General features: G+C 43.6%; 1 protein-coding gene across 12 annotated transcripts in view; it reads left to right on the top strand.

Annotated features, from left to right (window-relative positions):
* Positions 1-25550, top strand: part of GABRG3 (gamma-aminobutyric acid type A receptor subunit gamma3) — a 578435-nt gene that overhangs the window by 262627 nt on the left and 290258 nt on the right. For all 12 annotated transcript variants that reach the window (XM_053304388.1, XM_053304387.1, XM_053304386.1 and 9 more), the window contains 2 exons: positions 2450-2673; positions 7221-7303. In XM_053304388.1, the coding sequence (XP_053160363.1) occupies positions 2450-2673; positions 7221-7303 (307 nt within the window). The remainder of the gene's footprint in view (positions 1-2449; positions 2674-7220; positions 7304-25550) is intronic.

The following is a 25550-nucleotide window of genomic DNA, read 5'->3' as shown; positions in this document are numbered from 1 at the left end:
TAACATACTGTAGAGATGTTATGAAATTTCTCTGAATTTTATGGGCAGCTTGTTAGGCTGCAAGTTGTGAAATATATACAGTGGGCTTCAGTCAGAAGGGAGGGACTTGCAAATTTCACCAGCTGAAAAGAGCCAAGTGCATTACAGCTTCTAGAAAAAGTACCAGAGTCTAGAACTGAGCTGAAAAAGTCTTTTTAGTTTTGTTCTTACTTTCAGTATTGTTGAAAAGCACTTCCATTTTTCAGTGAGTTTTTGACTGCCCTTCAAAATTTCATTGTGTGTGTGTGTGTGTGTGTGCGTGCGTGTGTGTGTGTCCTGTACAGAGCTGTAGAAAATCCCCAAAGCTTGATTTTTAAGGCTCCGGGAACTCTATAGTCCCAGAGCTAGCCCCATAGGGCACAGCTCAGACAACCCAAACCCCGCATTCATGGGAGCAAGGAAGTTGTCCAATCTCTTTGGCCAAACTCAGGGGGTTTCTTTGGCCAAGTTCACGAAAGCTCTACACCACAAATGAGCAAAAGCTTAAGCTCAGTAAACTTTCCCTCCAGCCCATGGGACTGGAAAGACTTCTGCCTGAGCTCCACCTCAACTCTAACTACAGTTACCAACATTTGAGTTTTTTTGAAGTGTTTTGGTTTTTATTATTATTATTATTTGCATAGCTTTCATTAATGTTCAGATTTTGGATTAAAAAGCAGATGAACATTTTCATCTCTTGTGCATTCTGATTAGTTGCTCAGTAAAAGTTCTTCCTAAACAAGCATACAAATTTTAATATGAAAACTGAAACTCATGAAAAAATATATATCAGTAATAAAGGTAAAGTTGTGTCATCGAGTCGATGTCAATTCCTGGTGACCACAGAGCCATATGGCTTTCTTTGGTAGAATACAGGAGAGGTTTACCATTGCCATCTCCCGTGCAGTATGAGATGATGCCTTTCAGCATCTTCCTATATTGCTGCTGCCTGGTATAGGTGTTTCCTAGAATATGGGAAATGTACCAGTGCGGATTTGAACCAACAGCCTCCTGCTTTCTAGGCAGGTTGCTTCCCCAGTGTGCCATTAGGTGGCTTAGCACAACAACACTACATAGAAAATACACACATTTCTTACCACAGAAACACTGAATCTGACCATTCATGATGTAAAGGGTGCAGGTGCATTGCAAGGTTGGAGTGGTTCTGGCATAGAAAGAGAAGATGCCCTGCCCCCCTTGCTTCTTTAGAGAGGTGTGAGGGGGAGAGTAAAGATCAAGCAGTCACCCAGCTGGTGCACCCCCTCCCTCAACAGCCCAGGTCCCCACCCCCTTGTATGTGTGTATGAATTACTGAAGAAACTCAACAGGGAATAGCCCATACCACGTTGTTTCTATTTTAAGGATTTTAATTATCTGAAGCAAGACCGTTAACAAACTACACATAGTTCACCTATAGTCTTTCTTATCTTTTTCAAATTTGTATACATTTTCAGTTTTTCTCTAATTCTGCATGAAGCACTGATTTTCAGACGTTGCTCCTAAAATCTTTGCTTTTTGGCTCCTATGAAGTATGCACGTACATTTCAACTGTATCCTACCTAAAGCAGTGTGCTGGCTGGTGAGAGATAATAAGATTTAGCATTTGTGTAGTACATTTCAAACATGCAGGCACTTCACATACTTTATCTCCATAATCCTGAAAACACCCTGTAAGTCAGGCCAATGTCATAATTCAATAAAACAACAACATAAGGGATGACAAACAGCTTTTAAGATACCCCAGAAAACACACAGAAAAACAGCTGCAAGGAAGGATGAATAAATTCCCGATGTATTTTAATAATAACTTTATCAAGGGAAAATAGTCATGTTACACCTTTATGAAAACTACTCAACAAAAAGCTGCATACTGCAATAACCCCAAGAAGACTTCTTTTCGTTGGAAAAACACTTTAGGACCTTACTGGTCCTTCCAGCTGTCATTTCTGTGTGTGGCTCTGTGATATTATTCACCTGATTTCACAGATGGGAGACTGATGTGGAAAGAACAAAAGGCCATCTAAGTACATTCATGACCAGGGCTGGACTGGGGGCACTGAGAGGGTGGTGGAATGTATGTGGGGAGGGTGCCGGGTTTTGACCAGAATGGCTAGTTAAGGGTGGGAGTCGGGGCAGAGGGGAACCCCGCAGGTGCGGCACACCGGGAATATGCCCTGCTGCCTTGTGGGCCATTCTGAGCCTGTTCATGACTGAGGTGAGAGCTGAAATCAAGAACTTCCTAGTTCACTGATCAGTCTTAGCCTTAGCTTAACTTTCATACAACATATATTAGAGTTTTGTCAAAGAAGGAGAAACTGTTCTTATTCTGAAGTGAATTTGGTTCTTTAAGGAAACAAAATGTAAATTGTGTGGGCCAAAATCTGGCTCTTCACAGAGGTAAATATTTGATTCTCATCTTCTTTGATTGCAGGAGTACCAAATTGATATATTTTTTGCTCAGACATGGACTGATAGCCGCCTTCGTTTTAACAGCACCATGAAAAAAAGTCTTACCCTCAACAGCAATATGGTTGGGTTAATTTGGATCCCAGATACGATCTTCAGGAATTCTAAAACTGCAGAAGCTCATTGGATTACTACACCCAATCAGCTCCTAAGAATATGGAATGATGGGAAAATCTTGTATACTTTAAGGTAGGAAGTAAACATTTGGGCCTGTCTTTGGAACAGACATCTTAAAAGTGTTTTTCTTTTACTACAGTTTATTTCCACATCACTTCAGTTTTATAAATTAATGTTTACAGACAGGCAAACCTTGATTTAAAATGAGCACTGTTCAGAAATCCTGACCCTGTTCTGGAAGGAGTTGGGTTGTCTGGCTACCCTGATTGATTAGATATGCGTTACTTTGATAGTCCACAGTGGGAACAGTGCTGATGTTTACTAGTATCCTATGTTGGCAAATAGTGCAAGTTTGACCATCCTACTTATAAATCACAACTCATTGCCTATTCAGAAAAACCTCAGTATTCAAGGGGGTGGGGGTGGGGTGGAGGTGGGGTTGTTTTCAGCCACTGCCCACAAATACCAAAACCCCGAATAATGAGGCATTGGGGCAATGCAAAACCAGGGGTTAGGTTCCAAAGGGGCAAATATTGGCCAAAAAACAACCAAAAAAACCACAAAGCCAGTCAAAGTCTCTACCATGCTTCATGAGTCCAGCAATGCCCACCAAGAGACTGAATTCCAGTGTGCTTTGCTTTAAAATGGTGGCATTTTTTCTTTTTCCTTGGGAAAGAAGTCACGAAATGGCTTCCAAGCACAACATGGTGGCTGGAAATGACCTCATAGATCATTTCCAGCTGCCCCCAATCCTCGGATATACAGATTTAACCCCTTTTAACCCATGTCCCCCTTGCGTAAACTGAAGTCTGGTGCCATTCACCTGACCAGAGATACACGAAAGCACAGATGCTGGATCAATGAGTAACGAGGTCCTCGTCTATATATGTATGTATACACATGCTCTGACTTACTAATTGCAACATGTGTGAGTTCCATTGTTCACACAGAACTCTCTTGTTCTTCAAGACTTCTCCAGTTATTTCATTGCATGGGGCACTTCCACTCATGTAGAGAGACATGTGGAAATATATGCACACCCCTACATATCAGCAACAGAGCTGTGCCAAAATGAGCACAGAACAAACTGTAGAAATGACTTTATGATGCCACGTAAGTGATTTTTCTAAGCCATACAGTGTCTGGCTCCACCGTTTCCTTATTGGGATGTGGCACGAAGACACAGTTCATAGTACGGATGTGCTGATTCAGCTATTGATTCGGCTATTTAAGCCACTGGAACCTCCCTTTAAATTTGAGGGCTTACACAGCCCCTTTAAAGCAGAGGATAGCAGGTCTGTACCTGGTCCTTCTCTGCTTGTAGCTATTGTCGCCATCCTGGCACTCTCCCTAGCTATGCCCATGAACCGGCGGGCTGTCTCCCAGCTGTTCCTGCACTGTGCCAGGGTGCACTTGGCCTCTTTGTATGCACAGAGGCCATTTGCAAGGCCAGCAACTATGCTGGCCATGGAGGGGCAGCTGGGAGATGCCCCGCTGACACACAGGCATAGCTGACGAGAGCGGTGGGATGTTCCCTATGGCAGCGAGTGGAGGAGGACCAGGTATGGACCTGCTTTCCTCCACTTTAAAGGGGCTGTGTAAGTCCTCAGATTTAAAGGGAAGTGCCAGAGATTCTGATATCTGAGCATGTTTTGGCACATCCCTAGTTCATAGCAGGAGCTATCAGTGGCCCAGTGAAGACATAATGCTTCATCATTAACCTAAGTATGGTTGGCTGATAGGAATGTGCATGGAACTGATTCGGAGGCCCTTTATTGGACTCCGAACCGGTTCAAAGGCCCTTTATTGGCTTCCAAACTGGTTCAAAGAACCGGTGGTTTCGCCAGTTCGAAGGTGGTGGGGGTCTCCCTTTAAGAGTGGGAGGAGGGTGCATTTACCCCTCCCGCCGCTTTCCCCCCTCCAGTGTCAGTTTTTTTAAAAGCCCATCGGGGCGACAGCGTACCTCCCTGCCGCCCTTGTCTTCTGGATATGACCGAAAGTCGCTGACGTGCCTGTGCACCCTGGCACGGGTGCAAGCATGTTGTGCACGCATGCACGCCCATGCCAGTGCACGCAGGTGCATCGACAACTTCCGGTCATATCCGGAAGGTGAAGGCAATGGGGTGGCAGGGAGGTACGCTCATCTAGGACCGGCGCTGGCATGCAAAAGCCCGCGTGGGACTGCTTTCTTTTTCCCAGTAGCCTGTGTGCAGCGTTGGCATGCACAAGGCCATCATGCATGTGCAAGCTATGCCCCATGAGCAGTGCGGTGGAGGAGGAGCAGGTAAGTACCGACATTTCTCCTTTTTAAAAGGAACTGATCCACACCCTGCCCACGGCTGCCAAACCAGCTTGTGTATATCCCTAGCACAGGAGCACCAGCCAATATTGCTGTGCTTGCATGATGTCTGGTCCAGAGGCGTATCTAGGGAAAATAGCGCCTAGGGCAAACACTGAAATTGCGCCCCCTGTCCAAGCATCTGACACCCATCTTTCAGATAACTTTACCATAATATCAGCTGAAAAATACAAGTTAAGCTCGTTAATCTTTTAATATTTCAAAAACTATTTTAGCAGTGGACTTAGCCAGACCAAAAAATGCTGGAAAACTACAAATTTCAGTATGCTGGGGCTCATGAAATACCCAAATACTATTTGGAGGTGTACTTGGAAAACTAAACAGAAGTGCCTGTCTAATTCTCTACTATGCATTGTAGCATCACCATTACATAAGTTTTAAAAATAAATGGAGAATTTGACTTTTCCCAGATACTCTGTAAAGAATTAAAGGATATGCAGAGTAAACTGTGTCACTGCTTGGAATATATTCTAGTATTTCAGGAAGACAGTTAAAATGAGAGAAAGAGAGCAAGAAACTCCCAGTGGGCCTTAATACTAAGGATTTCACACTGATTCAAAGACAAATTCACCATTAATAGCCATATTAGCAAGACATCACATTTAACTCACTTATCACAAGAAGCAAAGTAAGAGCAAATGAATACAATCCTAGCTCGTAAGCATCAGCTCAGTATTCACAAGCCCTGATCCTCAGTACATAGTGCCAATCTGAATATGTGTACAGTGACTTATATTATATATTATTATTATTTTAACCTGTAGCCCCTTCGGGGGGCTTCCTAAAGGCTGGGGGGTTTGCAAAGGTTCCTCCTCCCCCCACTGGCCTCTAGGGCCTCGCAGGGACCATTTGAGCATGTGCAGTGGCCATTTTTAAAAATCTTTTTTTTAAATGGCCACTGAAAACAAAATGGCCACCGCGCATGCTCAAATGACCTCTGCAAGGCCTGGCATGACCTAGGGCCTCACAGAGGCCATTTGAGCATGCACAGTGGCCATTTTGTTTTTGGCAGCCATTTTTTTTAAAAAAAAATTAATTTTACAAAATGGCACCCCCCTTCAAGTGGCGCCCAGGGCACGTGCCCTGCCTGCCCTACCCCTAGATATGCCCCTGGTCTGGTCACAATGTTTTGTTGGTTCAGGAGTTCATAGGATTCTTCTGTTAGGAACTTCCTATCAAACATTCTTGAATCAATCCATTATTTTTTCACACTACATGCACACCATCTTTCTAGATCTTGCTAAGCTCAGTCATACATTTTCCTATTGCAGAATGTCAATAGTTTTGCTTAGATTGTTTCAACAAATTTAAATATGTAGTGTTTTTATTATAGAATGTGATATTGATTTATATTTAATTATTTATAAGCTGCCTTGAGTGCTGTATGGCAGAAATGGCCATATGGCCTAGAAATTCTAAAATTAGCCAAACACAGTAAGCCACGCGAAGCTTTACTTTTCCTACTGAGCTCATCCATTTGTGTTTTGGGTGTAAATATGTGTAATGTAAAACTTACCATGTCATTTAAAATGTTACTTTCTGTTCTCTCCCAATATAAGTTTTCAGAGTCCTATCAATTTCATAGCTTAGTTAATAAACTCAAAGTGAAATTGCAAAACAGTTTCCAATAGTGTTGACATTATAGGTGACATATGCTAATAAATAAACAGTGTCCCAGTTCATATGTTACCAGTGGCAGCTGAGGCACTCATGTGGTGGGAAAGTGGCCAGGCCCCCCTCCCCTCCCCTCCGCACTTCACAGAACAGTGAGCCAGACATGCTCCAATGACACCACTCACATAGAGGTCCAGCTCACACATTTTATCTCCCTCTTTGCTAAGCAGGGTCAACCCTGGTTTGCATTTGGATGGGAGACTAAGATATTCCCTTTAGGGGATGGGGCCACTTTGGTCAGAACATCTGCATGCTCGCATGGAAAAGGTTCCAAGTTCACTCCCTGCATCTCCAAGACAGGGCTGAGAGACACTCCTGCCTGGAACCTTGAAGAAGCCACTGCTGGTCTGTGTAGACAATACTGAGCTAGATGGATCAATGGTCTGACTCAGTATAAGGCAGCGTTCTATGTTCCTATGTACATATATCAGCAAATGCATTGCATCTGAAACTACATTAAAACAAACCTTGAAATACATTTTTAATTATTTTTCAATTGAGCCTTGGAAATAAATGTTACCAGACATCCTTCATTTTTAACTTTTCATTATATGTAGACAGTAACAGCTACCTGGTTTTTTCATAGGCTCACCATCAATGCTGAATGCCAGCTGCTGCTACATAATTTCCCAATGGATAAGCATTCATGCCCGCTGATATTCTCCAGCTGTAAGTAATAGCCTTGGTGCAAATCTAGTATCTCCAAAGCTCTGCATAAAAGACATGTGTTTGCTTCTAATTTTGACAGGTGATTCAGATTTGTTGCCATGTCCTTGCATTAAGGTGTTCTTTGGTGTTTGCTAGATGTGTATCTTTCCCCATTTGCATTTGTGGCAGGAGGTTTTCCACTTGCAACTTACGAGAAAATAGAAATATATTAACTTGTAGGCTCAGTTATAATTGAACCAGAAATTGCTGCTTAGGATGTTTAATAAAGCTTAAGAACAGCCTTCTCTCACTCCATGTGAGATGTTGTGGTGTGTACAGTTTGTCCTGTCAATAAGGGTCCGTTCCACCACCGATGTGTTAAGGGTATATGGCAAATAGCACAGAAGTTAATCCAGTTCATAAATCAAAATTATATAGTATTATTAGGCAAAGGATTGTTTCCTTTCATTGTTCATTTGATGGTCGGCTCCAATTGGATGGAATTGTTTGTGGTGTGTGTGTGTGTGTGTGTGTGTGTGTGTGTGTGTGTGTGTGAATAAATCTTGTCATTGTTGAGGGAGTCTGATGGTAACCCTGCTGCCAAAAGGAACACACTCGAGACCCAGGTTGGCATATCTTAATTAACAGGTTTCAGAATGCAAATACAAGTAGGATCCAAATGTGATTAGTAATGTTTCAAATGCCGATGTGACACCTTGTTTACTGTATCTATTTTTCATGTGGCAGGTTTTTGCCCTGAAAGATCATTTCAGAGGGAATATTCAAAATGTGGCAGTAATCATTGTCTAAAGGTGTGATCTGCTGTGCGGTATTCTTTCACAATTTCCACTCATTTCAGCATGCTCTATGGAAGAACTTGGCTTGGCTTAGAGGTCCATGAGCCCCGCCCCACAGAATTCCCATAATGTACCACCTGAGTGCATGGTGCATTGTGGAGATCCCCCCACCAACACTTGCCAGGAGCCCTGTAGTCTCCCAGCCCCAACTGCAAGCAGCTGGGGCCGGCAGATGATCAAGAAAACGGGGCTAAGAGAGCACTAGCTCTCTTAACCCCATTTAAGAGGGTGGCCTCTTTGCGGGGTTTGCCACTGCACTGCCGCCAGGAGCCATGTGGCTCCTAGTGGTTCTTACAGTCAGCAAAGACCGAGCTTGGCTTTCCCAGTTCTGTTTAGGCTGGTCGTCAGAACAGCCTCCATGTGTGATTAAATTGTGGGTTCAGCATATCATGCTGCAGTATGCATAGACAAGATGGCTCAGGCCACTTTGGTCTTCCGTTGATCCACAGGGCTGCCAGGGATTAATGTGGGACCGCAGTGGGCAATACAGCAGGCATCACTGGGTATGTGTCTATCTTAGGATGCTTTTCCAGGGACTTTTCCATGGACACTTCCTGTACTCCCAGTTGTGTACCATGGTTCCAAACCATGGCAACAGTTCATTGGGAAATTCTCCCACACCAGCCTCTTCATGCTCTTATGCCTCTCCCACTCATGTTGATAAGACTTGCATAGAAGAACTCCATAGAGGTTTTGCCCTATATGTGTAAGGAGTGGCATATAGATCCACAGTTGCAGTGCTATAATAACCTCAAGCATTCACAATTTTATTGCTTTCTACATTCAAGTCAAGTGCTATAAGCATATGGTTAAAATATGTGTTTTGAAGATACATCTGCGGAGGGCCTACCATACTAGTGCACCATGGAACCTGAAAAACACAAATCCTTTGGGAGTATAAGCAGAAATGGTCAGGGCCCTGATTGCAGCTGTTTTTGTTTCATGCTAAAGGGTTCCTCTCCTGGCCACCCAAAAGAATATCAGCATTCAAATTTCCCTGTGTTCAGTGCTCTTGTGCAACTGTTGTGCAGCATGAAGCGCCAAGGCTTATTTGTAACTGAGAAACTGACCTAAGCAAAGCTTATATTATTGAGCTAAATAATGCCCAACTGAAGGTTTTTCAATGCAGTATTTAATTATAATATTGGCCTTCAAGCATAGTTTTAAACTAAGCAGAAGAAAAAGAAAGGTTAATGTGAGTATTTAATGCCCCCTCCAAAGAGACTGCATGTTCTTAATAAAAGAACATTGAAGTGCAAGGAAAGGTACTTCTGTATTATAAAAGCAGCACTATTTGAAACATAGTGAAAGAACCTTCCAAATGACAATTTTCTGCCAGAGGAGGGCTCTTCAGTTGGTTCTTCAGATTTCCAGGGGTTATTGCAGTTATATTAAGCTGGTTTAGAAAAGAATCAAATAGGTGCAAGTATGATAGTCTGCAGCCCTCACTGGCTCAACCTGTGCCCCTTTTAACCACTGCTTCCTTTGACCAAGAACATTGAATATTCCATTGACAAAAATGGTAATTGAAAAATGCTGGAAACATCAATTTTTTAAAAATACAAAAATTGTACTTTTGATTGGAAACTGCTCAGTAAAGAATAGGAAGTGATGGCAGCCACTGGTGGCCCAAGGTTGAGGCATGGGAAGAGGGAGTTGAAGGGCAATTAGAAAGTGATGGGCCAAGTATCCCCATGTTGGTCTCCTTAGGGGTCTTGAAAGCCAAGGAGATAATTAGGCAGAGAATTTGGGACCTTGTGACTCAGGAAGACAGGGCCTGAGCCAGACATTTACCTTTCTTAGGTAATGCAACTCACCCTCATAGACCAGCTAAATATTTACATGAGCTTGTTCTTGCCAAATCAAGAAGGGCATTTGCCTTGGCACCAGGGTTGTAGCTATAATTGAGCAGATGGTTTCAGAGGGGCCCCCTAGCTCCACTCCTCCCTATCTTCTTCATTATCTCCCTCACTCCAAGGGGCCACCGGACAGCCCCCTCTCCCCTAGCTACGCCCCTGCTTGGCACACTTGAATGCGCTGCCCTCAGAGGGTCACTATCTCGGTATTCCTTTTTGCTCAAAGGTTATGCCTGTGTCAGTCAGGAGCGGTTGAGACAATTGACCATATGTTGCTTTACTGTTTATTTTATAGAAATATTCGGCTAGCACTTTTGTCACCTATTTTGAATCAATTCCCAGGTAGGCCATCGGCCTTTTATGTGTCTCTCCTTTTGTCTGACAGTGATATTAATGTTTCCACCAAGGTGGCAAAATTTTGCCACATTGCAAGCTGTGTAAGGAAGCAATTGGTAAAATCATGAGTGTCGACTGTGCTCTATATTGTTATATTGTAAATGGAGTTTTGTAAGAAAGTACTGGCAGAATCATGATTGCTAGAGGTTGGTACTTATCTATTGTGTTGTATTTTTGTCTGGTCAATGACAAAAATAAAGATTCCATTCCATTCCAAGGTTCAGGCAAATGCCACCTTGCTTCACCCTCTTTTACCAGTCCTGCAGTGATTAAAGGAGGCACAGATTGTTGTGCTTGATCTGCACCTTGCACAGGCTTGCAAGGGTTGGATTGGGACCTTCTAAGTCTTTGCAAGAGTGCAGGGAAAGAAAGATGGGCTGCTGACAACCCCATTCCTTTCCCCAAGCCAGCATATTTATTATTGTTGTTATATATTGATTTGTATAAACAAAATACAGCATCTTGAATTTGTCTAAACATGTGGCTCTTTGCTTTTCCATGCTCTGGCTTCTTGGTTCTTGCTTTGTGAAAGGTTGGCTGCCCCTCTTCTATATAACGTATTTCCTCACCAGGCACCTGTGGGTTGTCCAGATTTTTGCAAATGGAAAGTGGGGGGGGGGAGTGCAAAGAGAAAGAGGTGAGGGCTTTCAAACACATTTCCCTGGGGAAAAATTGGATAATTTTTAGAGAATCCCTGGATCACACAGACATGAGGAGGCAGCTGAAATGCTCCCTTCCCTCCATAGTAAACTGCAGCCCTCTCACCAGTTTTCTTCTCGGCAAGCAGCAAGTGTGTGTTGTCACTAGCATAGGAATGTGCGGGGGAGCAGCTGGGTACAGGCTTTCTAATTGACTTATAACAGGTTAGCTACTCACTGCAGGCTCTAGGTAGGTGCGGGCTCCTGCCATGGAAGGGTACTATGTGCAAAAATAGAGTAATGATCCAGTTCCTGTAGTGTGGAGCTAAAAGGATGGATTGCCCTTGGTTTACTTTTGAGGGAACTGAAAATCCTCTTCATCAGAAACCAGGAAAAATTAGTCCTCCAATATTCATACCTGATCCTAGAATTCAGTCTTTGAATTTGGTTAATGAGAGTCTTGTCTCAGTATTCTCTGCAGAAACAAAGCAGAACAAAATGATTTTCTTTTTCTCTTTCAGTACAGGAGGAAGTATTAGTAAGATTATTCTTATTTCAATCCGATTACATCATCAACCTCCTTTGAATGTGAATATGATAGAATAAGTTTCTTTTGTCTTCTAGAAGATGCATTTACAATACACAACAAACACACCATAAAATCAATAAGAATGATTTGTGTAACACTACGAAAGAGCTTTGCTTGCATTCATTTTTACATGTGAGTCTTTTGTGAATGAAAAGAATAATGGGGTGGGGAGGCGGGGAGAACTAGAGGGTACTTCTCAAAATACTCTTCAGTGGAGATTATTCTTCATCTGTAACTGAGTGACTTTCATTTAGATGAGCATGATTTTAGAGCTGCTGCCATCATTTTGCATGGAGTTCATTCCTGCTCTATAATTAACTTTAAGTTTTGTTATTTTTTCAGCTTTATGTATCATAATACAGATATAGACTGCCCAGAGATGAAAGTTTGGGCGGTATAGATGTTTAAGTGAATGATTCAGAAAATGGCCACACCATTGCCAGCTGTGTCAAATTCCTGAACTATATTCATATTACATATGTGTTCCTTGTTGGGTTATTTTTCAATGAAATAGAAATTGACTAAAACTTTCTTCTGAATGAGCTTATTTGTTTTAACTGGATCTAGCACAACAAATTTAAACTTGCTGCTATTTTTTTTTTTAGATCACATATTGCAGTTCTACAGTTCACATATATATTTTTAAATCACATATTGCAGTTCTACAGTTCACTTTTTTTTAAAAAAAATCACATATTGCAGTTCAAAGCTATATCTGAACATTTTGGCACCTGTTCCATAAATCTGCCATGCTATGTAACACCTACAGAAGCTTTAGGTGCAGGCTGCAGCTTTATAGTAAAAGTGAATGGTACCCAAGCTCTAGAAAAGCTAGTTCTGTAGGTGTAACACAGGTTTTCAAGACCATTTGTTCTGTCAGTATGAAATTTTACATGGAGAATCTACCTGGTGAGGGATACAATCTGACCAAATTTCAGAAAATTCTGTGAAAGAATGGCTGAATTAGTGCAATTTAGAAAGTGTGCTTGCATTAATCTTTACACAGTTATTTTAACTTATTGTTTCTGTGCTTTGGGGTACATGAGGAAATTTATAAGTGCCCTAAATTTTATCTTAAACTGAAGGTTTCTTGATGCAATATCTGCATTCATGCAATGTTTTGGTCTTGGCCCTCATACCTAATGGAGTACTTCACTGACAGAGGGAGGCCAGCCCCGGCCCCCCTTGCCCTGCCCCAGCACCTGACATCAGACATGGGTGGTTCGCCAAGTCAGGGCTTAGATAGAGACCAGTGCTGTGTTCACAGTGTGGCCAGGAGTGGCTCTCCCGGCCTAAAGGAATGCAGTGCTGGCCATCTAACTCCCGAATGGGGCTCCACATGGCTCCATTCAGGAGCTAATCCATGCCCCCCTCGCATCTGATGTCAGACAGGGGAGCGTGTCAGGGCTGTGAGGCATGGCCCCTGAGGGTCAGCGACCCGGGTTCTTTGAACCTGGTCATCCAATGGTGGCTACGTCCCTGGAGTACTTTCTCCTATATGTTCACTACAGGAAAAAAAGTCCTCCTCCTCTTGCTCTCCCCACCCCCCTCACCAGCCTCATCTCATTAAATAACAGAATGCAAAGTAGGCCCTCTTCTGATGATCTGAGTGTACTGGAAGATGCTTAAATCATCAGAAGAGGCTCTGCTTTGCATCATATCCTTATCTGAGGTGAGGCTGGTGAGGAGGCAGGGAAAGATATTTCTCTGTGGTGCCATCCATATTGTGGAATTCATTTCTACAGAAGATCCACCTGGCTGCTTCTTTGATGATTTTCTGCCAGCAACTAAAAACATATTTGCTTTTTAAATGTGTTGTATCTTGCTGAAGCAGAGTTTGAGACACTGGAGAGCTGCTGCCAGTAAGTGTAGACAATACTAGAAGGATAATAATAAGGTGCAGTGTAAAATAGCTGCATTTTTTGTGAACAGCCGAACTTGTGTGGAAATCCTATCCTATCCTTGCTTGAGAGTAACTATTTTTGAATGCAATAGGTCTGATTTATTGTTGAATGCAATAGGTCTGATTTAGTTTATTCCAACTAAATGTTGTCAGGACTGAGCTGTCAGAATCAGTTCTTCCTAAATCTTCCTTCCTAAATCCTATTAGTTAGTGATTGACTTATGCCCTGAACTACTGGAGCTTAATTCTTTTTTTTTAAAAAAAAAGTTACAGGGAATTTCCTTATTCATATTGATGTCTAATCCTTTAGAAATATTGTTGCATTGCAAACCTCTGTACTTCAATTATATATTATACCAATGAGTTCAACAGATTAAGTATGCACTGAATCACAATTTTTTTTTCTTTTTTGAGTGTGATGCTTTTTATTCTCATCAGATATTCCCTTAGTCTTCCTTTTGGTAATGGGTGAAGTCCATCATGCCTATTATGCCATGATTACCCATAACATTATCATTGCTCCTTTCTCTATTTGTGTTCTTTTGAGTACTTTTGCATGTGTCACAACCAGAGATTCAACTAGGTAATTTTGGAGCCTGGACGTAAAGGCTTTTGGAGCCCCCGCCCCCAACAAACCAACACACACAGTATTTTAAACACATTTTTAACGTGACCACAGCACCCGGGACAGATTAAAAAGGGTTTGGGGGCCCCCAGGGGGTGTGGAGGCCCTGGACTTCAGCCTGAAAGTCCAGGGGTAAGAGCGCTTCTGGTCACAACAAAGAGTGGGGAGAGGAAGTGCAAGTGGACTATGCTTCCTCTTACAATGCTTCTCTTACTAATGCTTCCTCTTACAATGATGTAATGTAGGAGAAAGAGAAAGGGCAAGATGTCAAATCCTTTGTTTGAAGTCCTTTTCATTTGTTACTCTGGAAGTGCAACTATGGCACTTCCTCTCTTACTGCTTCTTCCTCCGTGAGAAGTTTCTGGAATCCAGATCTGTATGAACGATCGGATTCATTAGAAGAAGATTGGAAGACAGGCACATGAATCATTCATCGTTCTTTCCCTCCTGCTTCTATGTAATGTGTCATGGGCTGGGAGCCAAACTGCATATTATGTTGAGTGAGTTAAATGATGGACAACACTGGCTGATATCCAGACGAAGGCTGCGCTAGTGCAATAAGAGAAGTTGCACACAAGCAAGAAGTTTGCAGAGGTGTACAAACTTGTGGTGCTTTGAGGTGTTGTGCAGTGTTGTGCAATCACTAGTGGAAGACCCTGTTCAGGACATATACAAGGTTGTGCAACCTTCCACAACAAGGTTGTGGAACATAGTGTGCAACTTGCTGACATCTTCCATTAATGCAAGAACTAGTCTAGAACAGGCATTCCTTTCTTTGAGCAACACCCTTGAGCTGGTGCATCAGCCTTGAGCAACATTCTTGAGCCCAGTGCAACACTAGTCTGGAACACAAGGTCCTGTCTTAATAGAACTAGCTTTTAAAACGTCCTTGCGCTAGGACAACGTGTTGTTCCTGTTGGAAATTCTCTGTGGTGAGAGAATACCTTTCTTATTATAGCAGAGTGCACAGAGGCACAACACAGAGGAATTTAGTTAGGCATGCGTGTATGCTGAGAGTAAAGTAACTTGGAGCCAGTTCATAGTTTCAAATCAATAAATAAGGCATTTATTAAGGAACTCCATTCTAGATAGGAAAGTGAGGAGTTAGGATCTCTAATCTAGCTAGCTAGCTGGAAGCAGATGGATTCTGCATCTTCTCTGCACACATGGTGCAGGGAGAGGACCTTGCCATGTTGCAAGGCAGAAGGACAAGTAGGGAAGAGAGAGAGGAAGGAAGTTAATCCCTAAGAGCAGCAATCTACATATCCAAAGGGATAGTGTCAGAGCAGTAGAGAAGGGATGACCAATGTCTTGACCCTCTAGTCCTCTGACTTACTAGTCTGTCCTCCACTGTCTGAGACAAGAGACAGTGCAAAGTCCTTTAACTTCCAACAGTTCCTGCTGCAGCATTTATCTGAATATCAGTCACTGGAAGTAAGCTGCAAGTGCCCCTTTGCTGAAAACAGGTGCTTTGTGGGCAAGTAACCATTTTGGGGCTCCTGGGCTGTCTCCCTTTCCCCCCTCCCACCTACTTGCTATGGACATGAGTTGAATTGTCCACCTGCATGGCTGCTTTTTTACAACAAAGAGGCACTCGTGGCTTACTTCTTATGTTAAGTCTTTCAGTTAATGATGGACTCTGTAGTATGTAGTACCTGGATGGTACTGGATGGATGGCTTTAAGAGGGGTTTGGATAACTTCATGGAGGAGAGGTCTATCATCGACTACTAGTTGGAGGGCTATAGGCCACCCCCAGCCGCAAAGGCAGGATGCCTCTGAGTACCAGTTGCAGGGGAGTAACAGCAGGAGGGAGGGCATACCCTCAACTCCTGCCTGTGGCTTCCAGCAACATCTGGTAGGCCACTGTGTGAAACAGGATGCTGGATTAGATGGGCCTTGGGCCTGAACCAGCAGGGCTGTTCTTATGTTTAGGGATGTGCACGGATTGCGGAGGCACGGTCCGATGCCGGGGGGTGGGGTATCTTGTTTTAAGGGCGAGGGGTTGTACTTACCCCTCCTGCTGCTCCCCCCCCCCCAGCACTCCGTTTTGCAGAGAAGTTTTCGGCACGGCAGCATTCTTCCCTGCCGCACCTGCCCCGTTGTTGACTGGAAAAACCAGAAGTAGCTTCCACAGATGCGCCTTCTGCCACGCAGCGTGTGCACACAACTTGCGACATGCGCTGCGGGCGTGTGTGGTGGTGGGCGCATGTGCAGAAGCTACTTCCGCTTTTTTCGGTCAACCACGGGGGCAGAGGTGGCAGGGAGGAACGCTGCTGCCCCGAATACTTCTCTGCAAAATGGAGCACTGGAGGGGGAAAAGCGGCGGAAGGGGTAAGTACAACCGCCCCTCGCCCTTAAAGAGGGACCCTCCCCCAGCGTCAGACCGCCGGACCAGGCCACTTGCGAACCAGTTCGTAGGCCTCTAACATGGCCTGCGGACCGGTTCATGCACATCACTACTTATGTTCTTACGTTCTTATGTACAAATCAAGTGTATAGAAATATGATAAATAAATAAATAGATGGATAGATAGATAGATAGATAGATAGATAGATAGATAAATAAATAAATAATGTTAGCAGAAGATTGTTGGGGGAAGGTGCTCGTGCTCCTGCCCCCACCCCCAGTCCTCTCTACCTCATCATCCTGGGTTGTGAGAATGACCTTATTGGCTCATATCCAGAGCAAGAAACCACATGCAGAACAAGCACTGTTGTCCTAGCAGTAGAGGATGGCTTAATAGCACTAAAAAATGGGGATTTGTAGCACTACGCTACAGCACTTTGTTCAAAAGTTCCCATTAAAACAAAGAGGCATGCTGCAGTTGCATAACTGTTGTACAAGGGCAAGCAGGCTTGTCTTTGTGCAACACTCGTCTGGAATGCAAGCTCCAGACTTCACACAACTAACATAACAGCTTTTTGCTAGCCCAACATCCTCCCATTGCAGTTCCTGGCTCTGGCTGTCAGGGCTGCTCTTATGTAGTTTTGCCCTCAGTCTCTGCCACTGAGGTCTTTTTCACAAGCAGTGAGAAAGGGCTACCCATTTTGTGGGGAGGAAGCCCAGAAGCACTTACCTCCCGACAGACAATCGTTCTGCCGTCCCTGGGTGGGTGGATCGCCCACCCAGATGAGCACCAGCTTCTGCCGGTAGCTCTGAGGGTTGGGGTGCTGGGACACCCTGCCCCAGGTCACCCCACTGTGTGGAGCTCCAGTGAAGCACCTCACAAGTGTGTGGTGCATTTTGGGGATCCCCCTCCCCTCCCCAAATCACACAAACTACGAAACAGGATTAGGAGAGGACTTGCTTTCTGAACTATATTTTGAAGGGTGGCTGTGAAGACGGGTTTATCGCTGTGGGGCCTCTGAGACTGGGCCCGATCCTGCAGGTTCACACACGTGAGCAAAACTGGGCTGGGCTCCCTTAGTCCAGTTTTGCACGTTTGTGTGTGAATAGCTTCGTCCCCCCTCTGGGTTTTTTCTTCAAATACATGAGATCTTGTCCCATGATCAATGCAGCATGTGAACTAGAAATTGCTGAGCCAGTGGCAGCAAAGTCTATGGTCAAGGAAATGGCAAAATATCACAGAATCACATCTGGTCAACAAGTGAGTTCTCAGTGTTTCTACTGCTTGCATGAAAGGCAAAAGATAACATTAGCAACAGTCAATTGTTTGTGAATCAGACTAAATGGTATTTGGGCTACTTCTGAGAGGTTCTGAATGAGCTCTTAGAGGTAGGCCTAAAATAATTAAAAAGGCTTTTCTGCTTACCTTTGCCAAGTAAAGTCACTGTTCTAAAAGATCAATGATGCTTAAGATGATACTGTATGTGATTATTGACAGATGCTCATCCTTTTGCTTAACAATAAAACTAAATGACATTCAAAGTTTTAAATAAGGGAGGTATTTGCTGCTGGTGAGTCACTATTTGCCATAGATGTCAACCAGTAACCACATCTGCCAAACCTAATGCCAGCATGATTCATCCCAGCATAGGGTATGAGCTAATTTTGTTTGTTTGATCTCAGGAGGGGAAAATTAATTAACAAGCATACGGAAACAAGTTATTTTATTGCTTATCTGCATTGTGATATTCTCTTAAGATTCATATAAAGACATTCTCTTGATGCACACAAGTTAACTAGATTAAGAGTAAGATTGCACTAGGAGTTTACCTGAAAAAATATTTGGGGCAGATATTATGCTTTCAAGGGGGGCAAAATAGTGCCACGCAGACTTGGTCAGCTGAGGATTGGATGGTTTAGTAACTGGCCCTATCCACCCCCAGCACAGTGGCTGTTGCTGGTGTCTATCTTATGTTTCTTTTTAGATTGTGAGCCCTTTGGGGACAGGGATCCATCTAATTTATTTATTATTTCTCTGTGTGAACTGCCCTGAGCCATTTTTGGAAGGGCGGTATAGAAATTGAATGAATAATAATAATTTCAGGAACATTTCAGATAAACTGTACACAGTTTACAGTTACCTCAATGCAAGGTCTCTCTTTATAATGAAACTGAGGCATATTCAAAGCAAAGGTTATTCAGTAGATATCATCATGAAGTCATCTCCCATCATCTGGGGCTATCTGCTGACTGCGAAAGGCAAGTGAAGCAGATGAAAGCTGAAGTTTCCTCAAAGAAATGAGAAAAAGTGTTAAAAGCACCCCCCCGCAAAAAAAGGCCAAAAGAACCTTGAAAAAAGCAGCACAAGTGCCAGTGAGACCAGCTGCACAGTCACTAAGGCTTGTACAACATTAGAAAAGTGTTATCCATATCTGTTGCTATTAATGTCATCAAGATGTGGGCTTATGCTGGCTGAATCCCAATTTCCAAAAGGCAATGTTAAAATGTAATGTTAAAAAAGCAGGGTAGTGTAGAGGGCTTAACTCTATATTTTTTGTTTTGTAGAGGGAAGATGACTCCATCTGCACCCCCACCCCTGCCATCATGTAGACCAGTGATCTTCATTATTTTTCAAGTGGGGGACACTTTGGCAAGAAATGTTCACTGTGAAAGCCATTTCCCACTGTGCTGACCTCCACACAATACTATGCTTTTCTCAGTGCTGGGAGGTCCATTTAAGAGAGACAGGGTCCTCTCTAAAGAGCTCTAGGAAGAAAACACGGGAAGAGTGATACACCCCAGCAATTAGGGGTGTGCACGGAACCGCACAGCTGCAGTCCGGCACTGTAGGGTGGGTTCCTTTAAGGGCGGGGAGGGTTTACTTACCCCTCCCGCTACTTGTCCCCCTCCAGTGCTCGTATTTATTGTAAGAATTGGGGCGGCAGGATACCTCCCTGCCTCCCCTTGCCCCTCCACAATGCGAAAGGCTCTGGCAAGCCTTTTGCGCACACGTACGTCGCGCACGAGCTTCACGTCTCCCCGACGCCGGAGGCCCGTTCTACCCGGCCTCGTCCCGGCGGGTAGACCGGACCTCCGGCCGCTGGAGGCCCGTTCTACCCGCCGGCAGGGGCCAAGGCCGGGTAGACCGAGCCTCCGGCGTCGGGGAGACATGAAGCTCGCACGCGACGTGCGTGTGTGCAAAAGGCTTGCCGGAGCCTTTTGCATTGCAGAGGGGCAAGGGGCGGCAGGGAGGTATCCTGCCACCCCAATTCTTACAATAAATACGAGCGCTGGAGGGGGACAAGTGGCGGGAGGGGTAAGTAAACCCTCCCTGCCCTTAAAGGAACCCCCTCCATCCGGACCGAACTGGCCAGGTCCGAACCGGTCCGGACGGTCCGGAGGCCTTTACAATGGCCTCCGGTCCGAACCCATCCCTACCAGCAATATGTGTCCACCTCAAGAGGGCTAAATTTTCCTTAAAGGAGTCCCCTCCCCTGCGCACAACGTCAGGCAAAGCGCAGCACTGCATGGCAAGAATGGTTGTCTCCACATCATGCCAGGGGGACTGTTCAGCTTTGGCTGAAGCTTTGCACAGGCCCAAAAAACAATTAGTCAGGGAGCTGCACTTAGGATTGATGATGGCCATCACTGACCCCTCTGGTAAGAGGACTGATGTAGACAGTTTTGCTGCTTCCACACAGTTCCTATGGAAACTGTGATATTTAGTCACAGGGATCCTTAAGGATCCCTTATGGGAAAAGGAATCCTTGTGATGTTTAAATGGGTCCATTTGGTAGCCCTCACGATGCTGAAAGGATAATGGCATACATGACCATTGCAGGGATACATATTGTATTCCAAGGCTTATTAGAGCAGTTCAAGGGTGTGTGATGTAGGGGCCATAGCTCAGAGATAGAATGCATGTTTTGTAATGCAGGAAACCCCATGTTCAGTCCACGGCTTCTCTAGTTAGGACTGGAATGACCCCTGCCTGAAGCCCTGAAGAGCCACCACAGGTTAATGTATACAATACTGGATAGGTACCAAAGCTAGATAGGTCAGTGCTCTGATTCACAATAAGGCAACTGTATATGTTTGTGGAGAAATCTGCTTATCTCACTGTTTTGCTAACACTTGTCATGGACCAGACTAAACCAGCCCCATGATTTCAACGCTTAACCGCTGCCACCAAGTAGCCTGTTTTTTTCTTGGGCTGTGTCTGCTGTAACAGCTTTTCAGCCTTTGAGGTAAAACAAAAACCCAGTAGAGTGGAAAGGCTTTAGGCCTGGGGTGGAGAAAATCAGATAGAAGTTTCTAATCTTTAAATACAACAAGAATTTTTACTTTGGAAAAATTTAGAACAGTAGCTTTGGATTTTGTGTACAGCATAACAACTAGGGATGTGCAAAACGTTCCGGGTACAAAACATTTTGTACTCGAAACAGGCTATTTTAGGTGTTTTGTAGACAAAACAAAACACCCATTTTCCAAATCCAAAAGTTTTGTACACAAAACAAAACGTCCCTGTTTTGGCTACAAAACGTTTTGTTGTTTCGGACCTCCATTTTGTGGCAATCTCTGAGTCAGTCTCCATTTTGTGTTTGACATCTCTTTGAATTTCCCACTCTTCCAGTCTTCCGATCGGTGACCTAAAGCATGGGCTGGCCTGCTGACAATTCCCTCCTTGTTCTCCATTGGCTCTTTTGCCTCTTGCCACTCTTTACTGACCCCACACTGGTCAGGGGAAGGGTCGAAGAAGGGGCAAGGGTTGGGGGGGAGTTCAAGGAGAGGTTTTCAATTCATTCAACAAATTAGTTACTCATTCAGCATTCTGCCTTTCTGCCTCATTGAAAAGAGAGAGAGAGAACTAGTTTGCATTGCATGGCATGCCTCAAGTTGCCATGATGATGCCATGCCATTGCCTATGCCTGCCTGCCTTGTTGCCAGCCTCAGCCCAGCCTGCCAGCCTGCTATGGCTACTGCATGCCAGCCTAGGAATGGATTTATCTGCTGCATTGCTTTTTTTATTCCAGAAGTTTTTTTTCCACCCCCCCTGAGAGATGCCATGCCATTGCCTATGCCTCCCTTGTTGCCAGCGTGAGCCCAGCCTGTAGATTCTCTGGTAGCATATGAGATTTTCAACGAGAAGCCATGAATCCACTCTCATATGCTAACAGAAAATCTACACTCAAAACATCTCAGAAACAACAGAACCCAGTACCCCACGCGTTAGCACCCTATGTGTTCTACACCACCACTCACTCTGGACCACCCTGGTGCCCCCCAAGTGTAGTTATGGGGCTGATGAAACCTCCATTATTCCCTATGGGGAAGAACCTTAAAGACGCATAAACTCTATTAAATCTTTAAAAATCAGCCCTCTGCCCAATTCCTTTGAAATAATTCTGGCAGCTTCCTTGCCCCCACTGAGCACTACCACCCACCCTACTCTGCTCTAGGCCACCCCCTTTCCCCTGGCGTGAAGCTATACTTTTGCCGAAACCTCCATTAATCCCTATGGGAAAAATCCCAAACTTCAAAAATTAACCAAAAATCAGCCCTTTGCCCAATTCTTCTGAAATCCAGGTGGTAGCTTCCACCCATTGGTCACTACCAGCCTACCCACTAGTTTTGCCCTGGGGCCATTTTTTAAAATCCAAAGCATTTCGGATTTGGATTTTGCAGTTTCGGACAAAGAACAAAAATGGAATGTTTTGGATTTGGGCCAAAAATGAAACAGAAAAAAACAAAACACACAACCCTAACAACAACAACAACAACAACAACAACAACAACAACAACACAGTTAGCATAAAAGCATAAGGACAGAAATAAAATGGTTAGAAAAATCCATCCAACTGACCTAGCTAATACTGGTCCCTAACTCAGAGTCCTCTGTAGTTATCTCAGCTTTTGCTGATAAAAATGGCTTGTCCCTTGAGCAGACTCAGATTCTGTTCTCCATAGTCCTAGGGGGTTCAACCCATACTGGTTCTTTTCACTGCTGAGTGTTTCAGCTCTCCAGAGAGATTTCACTCTCTGCCAGTGATTTTTTAAAGCTCTTTTTAGCCCTAGTACTGATTCTCTAAGTCTGTGCTAGCAGTCCCTGCACTTGGATTCTTCAGCTCTGCACTCCTTGAGGTACTTGAGGTTCACTGCACTCCTCTGGCTCTGCACACTCCAGACCAACCAAGAACAACTCTCCCAATTCTGCTGAAAGCAGTCTCCTTATATATTTTAAACACACCCACACACACTTTTAAAATGAACTAATTAACACAACTTAAGTTCCTTCCATTTTTCATAACATAACCCATGAAATCAAACCTCCCTTTCCTTCCAAAATCAATCCAGAACATTGAATTACCGTCAACAAGTTGTTCTAGTAAGAACTAATCTACCTACTTTCCTTTCACTGTCTCTACAACTGGACTAAATTTGGTTCAAATTGAGTTCCACAAGTTAGATCTCTTGTACCTCAAATGTTCACGCATCTTCCATATTGGATTGGGGTGGATAACATCGTCATAAACGACACCTTTGGGGAATCCTTATGTGTCCATATAGCTGAAGCAAATTTGGTTCAGTTAAGCAGTTCATAAGTTAGCCCACTTGTGCCTCAAAAGTTTACATGTACACCTTCTTGAATTGGGATGGATGACATCATCACAAACTATGCCATTGAAGTGTCCCTGTGTGACACTCACAACAACTGTACCTCATTTGGCTAGACAGTCCTCGAGTTAGTGCACTTGTGGCTTAAATGTTCACGCATCTACCATCTTTGATTGGGGTGGGTGCATCACAAACTACACCACTGGGGAATCCCTATGTGTCCCTACAGCTGTAGCAAATTTGATTCAAGTTGGTCAAGTGGTTCACACGTTAGCCCACTTGCACCTCAAAGGTTTATGCACATGCCATCTTGAATCAGGGTGGGTAACATTATCAAACAATACCATTGAGGTGTCCCTGTGTGTCACTCACTACAACTGTACCTCATTTTGTTCAAATTGGTTAGACAGTCCACAAGTTAGCCCACTTGCGCCTCAAACATTCTCGCATATGCCATCTTGAATGGAGGTGAATGACATCATCACAAGCTATGCCATGGAGGTTTTCCCATGTGCCCCTACAGCTGTAGCAAATTTGGTTCAAATCGGTTAGGTGGTTCACAAGTTAGCCCATTTGTGCCTCAAAGGTTTACGCATCCACCAACTTGAATCGGGGTGGATCACATCATCACAAACTATGCCATTGAGGTGTCCCTGTGTGTTACTACAACTGTACCTGATTTGGTTCATATTGGTCCAGGCACTGTGAAGTTGATTGGGGTGGGGTGGGGAGGGGAGACACGGACACATGGAATGCTGGGTGATCGCATAAGCCTATTGGAAAGTAGGTGAAAAATGAAACTGTTGAAAAGGAGCTGTGAACTTTTGACCCCCTGTACAGCAAGACAATGGCAACATAGAACTTATGTATGACAGAAGAGGTTTGCAAGAGCCGTGAACTTGTTACCTTCTTAACATGGTTTTATTGTGTCATGTGTTTTAATATTTTGACTTTTATTTTAATTTTTGTACACTGCCTAGAGATGTACATATCAGGTGGTATAAAAATGATAGAAATAAACAAACAAACAAACAGACAAACATAGGGAGCAAAGTATTTAGAAAATGGAACCTTATGTACAAGAAGAAGAGGTTTGGGCCTCGTTCCTTCTTGATGTTTTTATATGGAAATATCTGCTCACCATTGCTTGTGATTACAAGGGCTCATGTTGGCTGATGTCACTGGTTTATAGCAACTTCTATGACTAGAGCTTGAATGGCTTGAGTCCAAGGTATTTAAGAGTATGCCATCTTCTTCTTCTTCTTCATGAATCCCTGCCACCTATTAAGATAATCTGTGGAGGTCCGGTAGCAGTTGCCAGTGGCTCAGTCGATGATTACTCGAAACTGGGCCTTTTCTAGGGTTGCTTGGGACTTTGGAATGTGCTTCCTAACGAAATTAGAGCCTCCCTTTCTCTAGATGATTTTAAGGACCTGAAAACATACCTGTTTAGTCAGGTTTTTAATTTATAGTTTTAAAGTTTTAAGTTTTAGAGTTTTTATCTGTAATTCAAACTGTTTTAATTGTGTTAATGTTTTAATTGTTGTGTTCTTTTAGATTGTAAACGACCCAGGGACTTGCATAGGGGGTGGTATAAAACTGTAATTAATTAATTAATAATAACAACAATTATTAATAAATATGCACATGGACGTATGCTGAATGATAAAACATTAGATAAAGCTGAGCCCTCTAATTAATTAATTAGAGGGCTCTGCTTTATCTAATGTTTTATCATTCAGCATACATCCATGTGCATATTTATTATTAATTATTGTTATTATTAACAACAATAATTAATATATTGTTATATCATACCACTTTTTAGTGAAGAAGATCTCAAAATGGTTTACCTAGAACAAGAAAAAGAAGAATAAAATGGTTATCAGGAGGCTCACAATCAAAAAACAAACCCAAGGGATATCTATTAATTATTCATATATTCGATTTCTATACCGCCCTTCCAAAAATAGCTCAGGGCGGTTTACAAAGAGGAATAATAAATAAGTAAGATGGATCCCGGTCCCCAAAGGGCTCACAATCTAAAAAGAAACTTAAGACAGACACCAGCAACAGTCACTGGAGGTACTGTGCTGGGGTTGGATAAGGCCAGTTACTCTCCCCCTGCTGAATAAGAGAATCACCACGTTAAAAGGTGCCTCTTTGCCAAGTCAGCAGGGGATACATCAGGAACAGCCACTGGAGGGACACTGTCTTGGGGTGCAATAGAAACAGTTGCTCACCCCCTGCTAAATATACGACACACTTTGAAAGATGTGTCTGACCAGTTAATAGGGCATAACATGGGACCTGCCCAGTTGTGTGCTTATTCAGCTATTACCCCATGGGGATCCACCTTGGTGGCTCTTGCAAAAGAGCTCATAAGTCATATTACTCCTAATGGCTATTTTGCAATAAGATTTTTTCTTTACAAGACTATA

Source organism: Hemicordylus capensis, chromosome 3, assembly GCF_027244095.1.
Source record: "Hemicordylus capensis ecotype Gifberg chromosome 3, rHemCap1.1.pri, whole genome shotgun sequence".
NCBI classification, from domain to species: Eukaryota; Metazoa; Chordata; class Lepidosauria; order Squamata; family Cordylidae; genus Hemicordylus; species Hemicordylus capensis.
Note: the sequence above shows the minus strand (reverse complement) of the source record. Positions and strands in the feature narration are given on the sequence as shown.